The 13,074-nt window shown below is 57.9% G+C and overlaps 1 protein-coding gene across 1 annotated transcript; it reads left to right on the forward strand.

The window, feature by feature from the left end:
- Window positions 1-2,517: 2,517 nt before the first annotated feature.
- On the forward strand, window positions 2,518-10,194 carry LOC147526017 (major vault protein-like). Its single transcript, XM_086630595.1, is given in 11 exon segments — window positions 2,518-2,554; window positions 2,557-2,649; window positions 2,723-2,848; window positions 3,841-3,935; window positions 4,808-5,044; window positions 5,836-5,961; window positions 6,444-6,471; window positions 6,474-6,565; window positions 8,718-8,876; window positions 9,347-9,643; window positions 10,081-10,194. Coding segments are annotated over 11 exon segments (1,404 nt in total).
- The last annotated feature ends 2,880 nt before the right edge of the window (window positions 10,195-13,074 follow it).

The following is a 13,074-nucleotide window of genomic DNA, read 5'->3' on the forward strand; positions in this document are numbered from 1 at the left end:
CTGCCACTCCCTCCGGCAGAGCCTGTATCCTTCCACTGCAGCACCACAGGTCAGCAGCCTGTCCCACCACGTGTCCTTTAATCCAGAAATGTCACAGTGCTGGGACAAGCCATGGGGCTCCTTCTGGCAGTGCCCATTTGGGCCTCAGTACCTCAGCTGTGGCACCATAATGGAGTGCAGACTTCTCACAGGGAACCCTGAGCCTGATCCTGACCAGAAGACCATTGGACATCAAGCAGTTAGTGCTGGGCTGCATCTTTCTTCCTCCAGATGAACACATGGTCTCTTGGCCAATGGAAAAATGATTGGAAATGTGGGGATTTATCAGAGGTGCTCTGCACAGGTGGATACGAAAGCAATAGTCTAAAGGTCAAAATCTCTAGGTCTGAACTTAAACTTATTAAGATTTAAACTCACATCTAATCCCTAAATTAGCATCTGATCTCAGGCCCTTTTCTGTGGTCAGGGGAGAGAGATCTGTGGTGAGCATGTAGTCACCCACCTTGGGACATGATGAATCACAATAGGATGTGAAATGTTTTGCTTCCCATGGTAGCAGAAGGAACCAAGAAGAGGGATTCATCTCAGATAGTTGTGAATGTCTCCACAGAAGCCATTTGCAATCAGTCTCATCAATCCAAAGCAAGAGGCACCTGCAAGGTCGGCTTTGTCTGAGCTGCCTGAGACTGGTTTTGCCTCCAGTTCACGGGCAGCACGCAGCACAGGTACCAGCCTGCTGGCTGTGCAGGAGACAGAATGGGTTTGAAGTGGGTCAGAAGGGTTCTTTGTCATTTAATAAAGTCTGCAAGGTGAACTTGGATGCTTTTATTTTTTATTATGTGCATTTTCAATGTAGGAAAAAACTTGTGGGAAAAAAAAAAAAGAATCCTTTATTCATCCAGCTCAAGTGCCAGGGATGTGGGCGGTTATTTAGGAGACCATTATCGCCCTGCAGCCCAGAGAAGAGAAATAGAAAAACTTAAATAGGGCTATTCGCAGAGGCACTGATTGGCTCAACCCCAGCCCGAGGGGGATCAGGGTCCGATCTGGTGGCCAGAGCCAGGTCTGACCTGGTTCCAAAACCAGGGAAGTCACAGGGAGCAAATCCCCTCTCCCGCCACCAGAGCCCCTTCACACAAACCCAGCACAAAAGCCATTATTGATCTCTTTCTTGTGTTCCACCTATTTTCTGTCATTTCCTGCAGATTAAGAGGTTCAACAAAGATCTGCCACTGAAATAATCAGGAAAACCAGATTTAGGAGAAAGGAGAAATTGCATCAGAACTGGAGGAGGGTGAAGCTTGTTGAGAATTGGGTGTGCCATGAAGACATGAAGTCCTCTGCTTGTTGCTTTCTGTCTTGGTTTCCACACTTGTAAAAGGCAATTGTCATATTCACCAAGGTCTGGAAAGTGCTTCTAAGTCATTTGAAAGGCATTCCTATGTAAAGTCTTCTTAGGATGATCCGTTGCAGGAGAGAACCTGGTGTGATATTCATTTCAGGAAACTTTACACTCCTAAGAAAGAAAGGTCTCATTTCCACAATTGCATTGTAATCAGGTGTTTCCCCTCCCCAGCAATAGCTCTTTCAAAATCCACTTGCAAAATTTCTTTTCAGGTGGAAAAGTGTTTCCTGAAGATTACCAGCCTTCTCTTTAAGCCTGCCTTGAGAGCATCTTCCATCAGCTTTTTCCTCAGGCTGAAAATAAAGGGACTCATCAAAGGAGTGACCACTGTGTTGAGAAGGGCCACTGCCTTGTTATAGGAGATGTGGTTACTTGTGCAAGAGCAACAAGGATTCATTTGTGAAGGTAACACCATCCAGGCTCAAGACATCTGTCTCGACACTGACCAAAATCTTTGTCATTTTGAAATTTGTCCTAACAACAATGCTGAAACACTACTTGCATATATTGGCAAAGGTTGTGTATGTCTAAGAAGTCTTTGTAAGTCCATATCTGTTGACAATGTTGTTGTAGATGCAAAAAACTATTCAAATGTTTGTGTGTGTAATTTGTTGAAATTGCTGTAGCTCCCTATACCTCCCTCATTGCTCCTGTCGCCACTCCCCAGCCTCCTGTAGCCCCCAGCGTGTCATCCCTGTCCCTGCTCTGAACCTGTCTACCTGTCTCCAGGGTGTCCCTGCAGTGTCCTCTGTTCCTCCATAGTGTCCCCTCATCCCCAGGTTCTCCCCATATCCCCCACAGCAAAAACCTGTGCCCCAGTCCCCATGGCTTCACCCCCCATGTCCCTCACCATCAGCCCTGCGTCCCCCTAACCCCCCTAGCATTGACATGACCCCCATGTCCACACATACCCCATGGTGACCTCCCAGATGCATCCCCACATCCCCTGCAATGACCCCCATGGCTCCCATACCTCCCCCCATGCTCCTTGCATCCCCAGAGTGTCCCCAGGGCATCTCCCAAAGTGGCCCCCGCACCCCTCATCCCCATGGCCTCCACACCTCCGCTGTAACACCCGTGTCCCTGGGGGATTCTTCCTCAGCCCTGCGTCCATGTATCCCCGGGGTGTCACCCCACTGCAGGTGGTGCTGACACTGCCCTGCGCCTGCAGGCCCTCCTGGTCTTCAGGGATGAGGATGGGAACAAGTTCGTGGCAGGAGACGAGTGGCTCTTCGAGGGTCCTGGTGAGCAGGAGGGGCACCTCCTTTTGGGGACACACTGGGGGACCCGTGGGCTGACGGTGCCACCTGCCTGCAGGCACCTGCATCCCCCGTGTGGAGGTGGCTGAGACTCTGCAGGTCACTGTCATCAGGCACAACCAAGCCATCCACCTATGAGCACACAAGGAGTGCCTCGACTGCAACGGCACCCGCCTCGTCACAGGTAGCACCCACTGCCCTCCTGCAGCCTTGATGTCAGCTGGCACAACATCACTCTGTACCATCAGTGCCACCCCTCAGCACCCATGGGACCCCTGTGTCATGGGACACTCATGGGAGTGTCCATGTCATCTGACGGCACCCCTGGGGCCTCCAGCATCCCCATCCCCTGGGACCCCCAGTAACTCCTTCCTGCCCCGCAGCATCCCCAGGACCCCTGTCACATCCCTCAGTGCCCCTGGGATCCCAAGCACTCCTACCTCGCCCCCCATAACCCCCTTCCAACCCCACAGCACCCCTGGGATCCCCAGCACTCCCATCCCATCCCCCATAACCACTCTCCCACCCCACAGCATCCTCAGGATCCCTGTTTGATCCCCCCAGCACCCCTGGGATCCCCAACACACCCATCCATCCCACCCCCATAAATCTCATCCCACCGCACAGCACCCCTGGGATCCCCAGCACTCCCATCCCATCCCATCCCATCCCATCCCATCCCATCCCATCCCATCCCCCATAACCACTCTCCCACCCCACATCATCCTCAGGATCCCTATTTGATCCCCCCAGCACCCCTGGGATCCCCAACTCACCCATCCATCCCACCCCCATAAATCTCATCCCACCCCACAGCACCCCAGGACTCCATCTTATGCCACAGCACCCGAAGGACACTCAGAATCACCAGTATTCTCTAGGACTTCCATCCCAACACTCTTAGGATCCTCTCGTCCCACCCTTACTTAAGACTTCCCAGCACCCTCAGGGCTGCCATCCCACCCATACAACCCCTCGCCCCCAGTACCTGTAGGATGCTTGAGATCTATAGCACCCTCAGCACCCCTATGACCTCCGTGGCACCCCATGCTGCGTATTCCCCAGCATCCTCATGACCCACATCCCACCCCAGCACCCCTGGGACTCCAGGTCCTTTCCCCTCTGCGAGCACCCCGGTGTCCTCAGCTCCCCCAGCACCCGTCACTCTGCTCCCAGGTGAGGAGTGGCTGGTGAAGCAGGTGGGCATCTACCTACCCGGTGTTTATGAGGAGGTGGTGGATGTTGTGGACGCCTACATCCTCACTGACAAGGTATTGGGCATCCTAACCCTCGCCTCCTTGGTATCCATGGGTGATGAGGCCCTTCTGGGCAGGGTTTGGGGTCCTGTGTCCCTGATTCCCCTGCACCTATGGGTGACTGGAACCCTCCAAGATGGGCGAAGGGCAACAACCTGTTTCGTTCGTGGTGTCACTGATCACCTGATCCGTGACAACCCTGACCTTTTGTGCCCACAAGTGACAAGGACCCTTCAGAGGGCCTGGGCATCCCTCCAAACCACCATATTCCTGAGGCCTCTGCACCCATGAGTGACCAGGACTCCCCAGGAGATCCCATCCCCTTCACCCATGGTGTCCCTGTTCCCCTTGCCTCAGTGGGTGAAGAAGACCCTCCCATACCCCCACAGCCCACCATGACCCCTTTCCTGCTGCACCCATGGGTGATGAAGACACCCCTGGGATAGGTTTGGGGGTCCCGTGCCCCCTGCACCCACAGGGGATAAGGACGCCCAGGATGGGTGTGTCAGTTCTCTTGCACTCATGGGTTACAAGGAGCCTTTGGCATTGGTTTGGGTGTCCCTTGTCCTCATTCCCTTGTACCCGTGGGTGATGAAGACCCCCCAGGATGGACGTGGGATACCATCACTCCCCAGTCCATCACATCCCTGTTCCACCTGCACCCACAGGTGATGAGGACCTTTTAAAGGATCCTGTCTTCCCTACCCCCCACCCACCATGTCCCCATCCTCACTGCACCCATGGGTGACAAGGACCCTCCAGGGAGTTGTGCCCCCTCCACCCACCCCATCCCTGTCCCCCTGCACCCACAGGCAATGAGGTCCCTCAGGGCTAGGTTTGGGTGTCCCATCACTCACCATGTCCCTGTGTGTGTTCCCCCCCTGCAGAAAGCCCTGCATCTGCGGGCAACATGGACCTTTGAGGATGAGCATGGCCGGGTGCGGCGCACGGGTGAGGAGTGGCTGGTGACCCAGGCACAGAGCGAGGCCTACATCCCAGAGGTGTTCAAGGAGGTGGTGGCTGAGGTGGTGGTGACGACATTGGGCCCCCAGCAGTACTGCGTGGTGCTCGACCCCGTGGGGCCCAATGGGCAGCCCCAGCTGGGCCAGCATCATGTTGTCAAGGTGGACACCCACGGGTGGCCCTTGAGGACCTGCAGGTGGCCCCAAGGGACCTAATGTAGCCTTAGCGTGCCCATAGGTATCAAAGGTGGTCACCAGGGACCCTAAGGTACATGATGTACCGCTATTGTGTCACTGAGGGATCCTAAGATGCCCCGAGAGAGCCCAGTGTGGCTCCCAGGACCCAAGGGTAGCCCCAAGGGACACCTGGGTGGCTCTGAGGGAACCTCATGTAGGCATAGGTGTCCCCAGAAGTCTCAGAGGTGACCTCAAGGGACCCCGCTGTACCTCTGAGGTGTCCTTGAGAGTCCATAAGGCATCCCCGAGAGATCCTAACATACCCTTGAAGTGTCCCCAAGAGTCCTTAAGGTGACCTGAGGGCTCCAGGAAGCACAGGTGGCCCTGACGTACCCATATGCATCCCCAAAGGTCGTAAAGGTGGTATCAAGGGACCCCAAGACACCTACATCAGCCCTGAATTCTTGCTGAGGGACCCTAAGCTTCCATAGGAACCCATGGGTGGCCTCCAGGAACCAGAAGTTGGCCCTGACATAACTGTAAACACCCCTGAAGATCTTGAAAGTGGCTCACAGGGACCCCAAGACATCCCTGAGGGACCCTAATGCACTCGTGTCCCTGCCCTGTGTCCCACCATGTCCAGTGCCCTTCCCCCCTGTCCCACCACATGCCCATGCCCCTACTTCATGTCCCACTGTGTCCCCATCCCCCTGCCCCGCGTCCCCACGGCTTTGCCACGTTCCTGTCCTGCTGGTGATGTGTCCCCACGTCCCCAGGGGGAGAAGTCCTTCTTTCTGCAGCCAGACGAGCAGCTCCAAGCTGGCATCCAGGGTGTCTATGTGCTCTCTGAGGACGAGGGGCTGCTGCTCCAGACACTCCAGACCATCAAGGACACCAGTGAGGTGGCCCAGGAGACACCTGGGGTTTCAAGATTCCCCGGGGGCACCTGGGAGAAACTGGAGGGGTTCTGGGGAGCCTGGGATGACTGGGGCAACCAGGAGTGGTTGGGGACAAAGAGGACAACTGGGGGGACCCAGGAGTGGTTGGAGGTGATGGTGGACAGCTTGGGCACCTGGGGTCAGCTGAGGTACATGAGGGACCCCTGGGGGATTACAGAGATCCCAGGAGATGCCATGGGGGACACCTGTCCTCATCTCTGTGTCCCCAAGCCAGGTGGGTAGCGGAGGGACAAGGGAGGAGTCCCTCCCGCACTGTACCCAAGCTGAGGGACCATGGGGAGGGGGTCCATGATGTCAGGCCAGCAGGCAGCAGTGGGCCATGGGGAATGTCCCTGTCACGTGTTCCCACCCAGGGGATGGTAGGGGTCCCTGCATCCCCAGGCTGGCCACTGGTGCCATCCCCACATTCCCACGACAGGACGGAGGTGATGTGGTGGGCAGGTGACCCCTGGCTGGCCGAGGCCCCCTCAAGTACGTGCCTCCGGCCGAGGTGGCCATGCTGGAGCGACATCGGGCCATGGCCCTTGCTGACAACAAGGGCATCTACGTGTGTGTCGTGGTTTTAGGCTGATCCAGCAACTAAAACTCACACAGTCTCTCCTTCTCCAGTAAAGTAGAGAAGAGAGAAAAAAAAATAAAGGGACTGAGGGTTGAGACAAGAACACAGGGAGCACCCACCAACCATGGTCCCGGGCAAAACAGACAGGGCTTTCTCAAAGCAAAACAGTTTATTAATGGTTACTTAGAATGACAAAGGGAAACAAAACCAGTTACTCGAGAGGACAGAAAGAAACAAAACCAGATCTTAAAACCGACACCTCCCCCCCCCCTTTCCTTTTCCTCCCGGCTCTACCTCCTCCCCCCAGCAGCACAGGGGGCAGGGACTGGGGGAGTGCAGGTCAGTTCATTCCGTGCTGTTACTGCTGCTTCTTTCTTAGAGGAGAAGGAGTCCTTACACCCTTTTCCCCTGCTCCAGTGGATCCCCTACTCATGAGGAAAAATCCACAAACTTCTCCAGCGTGATTCCAGCCCACTGGAAACAATCCTTCCCCACAGATTGCTCCGGTGTGGGCTTTACCACAGTCTCGGGTACTTAGGGAGCTGTAGCCACTCGCTCCGGCGTGGGTCGTCACGCAGACTCCAGATGCCTCTCTGCCTTGTCATGCGTCCCAACACGACCATCCTCGGGCTCAGGCATCTTCTCCCCACGGGCTGCGAGTGGGTCTCTGCTCCACCGAGGCCGTCCTGGTTGCAGGGGGGGCCGCCTGCCATCTCACCATCAGCCGCAGGGGAAACTCGGCTCCGGCACCTCCTCCCGCTCCATCCTCACTGACCTGCTGTCGATGCGGCTGTTTCTCTCAGATCTCAGTCCTCTCCAGGTGAACTCAGCCCAGTGGGCACCCCGGGAGTGGGGTGCCCCCGAGTTCCCCAGCTGGCTCTGCCGCCGCCATTCTCCGTGGGCGGCGCCGGCCCGACGCAGGCAGCCGCCCGGCCGGGAGCCAGGGAGCGGGGGCAGTGCCCTCCTCCCTTCTCTGCTCGATCCTGGGCGAAGCACCTTTTCCGGTTCCTTTGTCCCGACTTAAATAGGGCAATTCGCAGAGGCGCCCTATTGGCTCAGCCCCGAGGGGGATGGCAGTCTGATCTGGTGGCCAGAACTAAGCCTAACCCGGTTCCAAAACCGGGGAGGTCGCAGGGACCAAAACCCCTCTCCTGCCACCAGAACCACCCCCCCTCCACATCAAACCATGACAGTGTGGGACATCCACACTGGCAAGGTGCCCACCACGGCTCCCTGGAGCTGCCCTGGAGCTCCTCGTAGCCTCCTACAGCTCCCTGCTGGCACCTGTAGCTTCTCATGGCTCCTTTATGGCCCCTCGGTGGCTCCCCATAGCCCCGGTGCTGCTCCCTGGAGCTCCCCCACAGTTCCCTGGAGCTTGCCATGGACTTCCGGAGCTCCCATACAGCCCTCTGTAGCTTTCTCTGTAGCCGCCTATAGCTCTTCATAGCCCCCTGTAATCCTCCACAGCATCCCCTGCAGCCCTCCCACAGCCCTCTGTAGCGTCCCACAGACCCCCGTAGCTCCCCCATAACCCTATAGCTCCCCAGCCCCTCTACAGCCCCCTATAGCTCCCCATAAGCCACATAGCCCCCATGGTTCCCCATAACCCCTATAGCCCACCATAATCCTGCAAGCACCTATAGCCTCCCATACCCCTTCCCGGTGCCCTTCATTCCCCTGCCAGTACTCCCCATTCCCCTAGTGCCCCCCATAGCCCCTCCCAGTGCTCCCAGTAACTGTTTACCCTATCCCAGTATCCCCCCCCTTCTTCCCAGCACTCCCAGTATTCCATGTATCTCCTCCCAGTGCCCTCACAGTCTCAGTCTCCCAGTCCCCCTCTCAGTGCCCCCACACCTCATCCCTGTGCTCCCAGTATCCCACATACCTGCTCCCAGTGCCTCCAAACCTCATCCCAGTTCCCCCAAACTCTTCCAGTACTCCCAGTACCCCTCCACCATATCCCAGTGCTCCCGGTATCCCTTATACTTCTCCCAATGCCTCCACACACCCTCCGTAACTGCTCCCAGTGCTCCCAGTAACCTCTGGCCCCTCTCTCAGTATCCCCAAACCCCTTCCCAGGGCTCCTGAACCCCACTGAAGTGCTCCTATTGCCCCTCAAGCCCCCTCCCACTGCCCCCAGACACCCCCTTTCCAGCACTCCCAAACCCCCCAGTGGCCATCCCAGCCTGGCAGCACCCTGAGATGGCTCTGGGTGCAGGTGCGGGTGGTGACAGGCCAGACCTACATGCTGACGGAGGCTGAGGAGCTGTGGGAGGAGCATGACGTTGCTGTGATCCCTGTGCCATTGTGTGTTTCTTGGTGTGTCCTTGGCATGTCTGTGGCCAGCTGGTGCTGGGCCCAGTGCTGGTGGTGCTGGGCTCCGAGAAGTAGGTGAGCATGTGGGGACCAGTGTGTCCTTGGCATGTGGCCCATGTCCTTCATGTGTTATGGTGTGTCACAGACTGGTGCTGGGTGTAGAGTTGGTCATGGGGAGGTAGGGCCCTGGGGAGCAAGTGACAGTGCAGGGACTCCAGTGTCGCAGGATGTCCATGGCTTCAGTCTGTACGAGTCACCCTCTGGGCTCCTGGGCTCCAGAGACCAGAGTGGAAGTCTGGAGCGAGGAAGATGCACCCTGGGTAGAAGTTCAGGTTAAAGAATACTTGAGCAAATGTATAGGTCCATGAGCCCTGGTGGGATGCAGCTATGAGTGCTGAAGGAGCTGGCTGATGTCATGTGTGATCATTGATCAATCATGGTGGTGGGGAGAAGTGTCTGAAGACTGGAAAGGTCACCCTCATCTTCCAGAAGGGCAAGAAGGACCCAGGGAACTACAGGCCGTTCAATCTCACCTCAGTCCCTGGGAAGGTGATGGAGCAGCTCACCTTGGAAACCGTTTCCCGGCATGTGAAGGGCAAGGAGATCATCAGGAGTAGTAAGCATGAATTCACCAAGGGGAAGCCATGCTTGACCAACCTGATAAACGTCTATGATGAAACGACCATGTTTTTAGATGAGGGGAGAGCAGTGGGTATTGTCTACCTGGACTTCAGGAAGGCCTTCAACACGGTCTTCACAAGATCCTCATAGAGAAGCTGATGAAGTCTGGGCTGGATGAGCGGTGAGGCGGACTGAAGACTGGCTGAATGGCCAGGCCCAGAGCATGGTGATCAGCCACACACGTTCCCTCGGGCACGTGCCAGTCTCTCCACTTTCACCCGCCTCAACTGTGTCTCCCTCTGGTGCCCTAGGTCACCCCATGCCCCGCTCTGTGTCACCCTGGGTCTCATGGGGATCCTGATGTCTCGAGTCCCTGATGTCTCATGATGTCCCTGATGTTCCCAAGTGTCTTGCATGTCCCTCATGTCCCAGGAACTCACAGAGGTTGATCTGCTCAGGCACGCTTGGCTTTGATGGAGCCCTGTGTCCCCAGTGCCCCGATGTCCTTGATGTCCCCAGGGAACCTTGATGTCCCCAAGTGTCTCACATGTCTCTGCTGTCCCCAGAACTCCAACTGTCTCATCTGCTCGGCCGTGTTTGGCTTTGCTGAGGGCAGGCGGCTGTGGGAGCAGCTCTGCTTTGCCCCCAACAGGCTGGTGGTGACGAGCATCGACATCTAGAGCGTGGAGCCCATGGACCAGTGCACCCACCATGCCCCGCAGTGCAGTGTCCAGCTGGCCATTGAGATCACCACCAACTCCCAGGAGGCTGCTGCTAGCTCCTCATGTCCCCCAGTGTCACCTCACATCCCACAGGGTTCCTTTTGTGTCCCCAAGTCCCTCCAGCGCACCTTCGGGCTGGAAATCGAGATCAGCACTAACTCCCAGGAGGCCACTGCCAGGTCTCTGTGTTCCTTGCATCCCCAAATGTCCCTTCGTGTCCCCTGTGCCCCACAATGTCCGCCATGTTCTTCAAAATTTCCTTATATCTCCCCATATGCCCCATGTTGCCACATTTCCCTATGTCCCTCCATGTCTCCCCATGTCTCTAAATGTCCCCTACACCCCCCCGTACCAACCATGTCACTCCACGTCCTCCTGTGCCCTCTACGTGCCCCATACCCTCAACACGCCTGGTTTCCCCTGTGCCTCCGACACGCCCCACCCCCCCAGTGTCTCCCTGTCCCCCCAACATCCCCTCTGGCCCCCATGGCCACCCATCCCTTGGCCTCTGTCCGTGGCAGCCCCTCCTGGACCAGGCGGAGCGGGTGCGCAGGGAGCTGGAGGTCCTCCCCACCCCCAGAGGACCCTGCACGGGGGCTGCTGCCCTCCAGCGTGGAGAGCAGCTGGAACAGCCCAATAAAGGGAGAGAGTGGCAGTGATGGTGTTCACGTGATGGTGTGATGTCATGGTGATGCAGGGCCTGGGGCAGTGACGTCAGAGGTGGCAGCGCTTGGAATTGCGGCTGCGTAACCAGGAACTTGCCAGCGGTGGTGTGGCGGGGCAGAGGGCTGTGATGGCAGCAGTGAGGGCAGCAGGGACAATTCACAGCCCTGGGGGTGCCAGAACATAAACAGCTCATACGTCATGTGTGAGGTCATACGCAGTTGGGTACCAGGACAAGTGACGTCACAGTGACGCCGGGGGCTGCAGTACTGCAGCCCCGAGGACGGGGGGAGGCAGCCCTCCCCCCGCCGTGCCCCGCTGCGGGTGTGCAGAGCAGCTTTTATCACACGCGCTGACGTCCGCCTGTGAACTGGAGGTGCATCTTCAGCCCCTCTCCTGGCACTGCCCGTCCCGGCCATCCCTCCCGCCACGGAGGACGTGCTCCTGGGGCAGGAGGCCGGGTGCTGCCGCCAGCTGCCTCCTGTGGGGCTGGTGGGTCCCAGTGTGCCGCCAGCCTGAACTGTCCCCCAAATGGGACCAGCAGACGTGCCGCTGCTGCCGGCCTCGGGGAACTCCCACGTGCGGCAGTGAGGCACCTTCAGCAGCGCCTGTGCCTGTGTCGTGACGGTTCCATCCCCACGAGCCCGCACCAACCGCTCTGCAGCACTCCTGTGCGCCTCCGGTGCCCACAGGGCTGTCCTGCCCTGCGGTGCCCTGCTCCAACCCGGATGCCTTGATCGCAGCAAAGGGGTCCTGCGCCCCAAATCGAAATCCCAGCCCCGCTAGGAACTTCCCAGGCCACACAAATCAAAACAGGTATGGACTGAGCAAACCCTATGACTAAATTTTAACAAGAACAGCTCCGGTGGCTGCAGGGGCTGACGTTCCCCTGGGCTCACTGCTATGATCCGTATTTCCCGGTATCAGGAAAGTTTTGCACTTCAGATTCCAATCCCACACCTCCCGAAGCACTACCCAGCCCCGTACACAACCTCCTCGCACCTCGGGACCCGCAGCGCACCGATGCAGCTACGGAAACAATCGCAGACACGGATACCCGGATGCCCGTACCGCACAGACCGCTCTCCTCGCAGAGCGCGGACGCGAACTCGGCTGCTTCTCCCTCCAAAGCGGCCTGTGATCGGCCCCGATCGCTGGAGGCTGTTGAGCTCGACCAGTCTGGTCCCGCACCGGCTGCCGGGGCAGTGTGAGCGCCATCGAAGCAGGAGCCCCAGGCGAGCACAGCCCTGTCTGAACGGGTGGGCGAGGGTGCCTGGGTGGGGTGCGCCAGCCCTGCTGTCACCTTGCCCGGTGCTGGTGACGACCCTGTGCTCAATGGTGGAGCCAGGGTTGGCCCCGGCCCCTGGCCTGGTAAATTGGCTTTAAGTGTTGGAACGGGCACGGGGGAGGCAGCTCAGGCCGGAGGACACGTTGCAGGCGTCCCCGAAACCAACTCTCCTGCACGAGAAGAGGAACAGTATGAGCTCCAGATGGGCACAGGTACATGCAGGAAGCACCCAAGCAACAGCAGTTGTTGGAAGACCAGAGAAGCCCAAGGGACTGAACATGAGCCAAACGCACGACTGGCAAAGCCTGAACAAAGGCTGAGTGTCAGGGAGAGGAGCCTGCCAGCCCTTTTTTGAAAGGAGGGGGACAGCAGCGTCAAAACGTGAAGGATGGAGAAGGAAGAAATACAGCCACACGGAAGCTCTGCCCTGTCCCCTTCACTGCACAGCTAGGGGCCACCAAGGAACACTGCCACTGGTGTGATCCGAGGGGCACCAGCTCCACGGGAGCGTGTGCTTGCAGCAAAGTGAGCAGTGCTCGTGGCGCACGCGTTGGGATGACCTTTGGCAAGATGGGATACAGCAGCCTGCAGCCCCTGGGAATGGCCCTGGCAGGTGGGGAGCGAAGCAGCCAGAGGGATGGCAGCACCAGTATGAGTGCTGGGACCTGGGGGAGAAGGTGCTGGAGGTGGAGAATCACAGAATCATACTCATGGAACAGTGTGGTTGTGTCGTGGTTCAGCCCAGCAGCAGCTCAGCCACCGCGCAGCCGCTCACTCACCCCTCTGCCTCAGTGCGGTGGAGAGGAGAGAAGAACAGGGAGGGAGCACCCACCGACCATGGCCCCGGGCAAAACAGACTCAGATTAGGGACAAATCAATTCAGTTCG

Source organism: Tauraco erythrolophus, unplaced genomic scaffold (assembly GCF_009769465.1).
Source record: "Tauraco erythrolophus isolate bTauEry1 unplaced genomic scaffold, bTauEry1.pri scaffold_40_arrow_ctg1, whole genome shotgun sequence".
In the NCBI taxonomy this organism is placed as follows: domain Eukaryota; kingdom Metazoa; phylum Chordata; class Aves; order Musophagiformes; family Musophagidae; genus Tauraco; species Tauraco erythrolophus.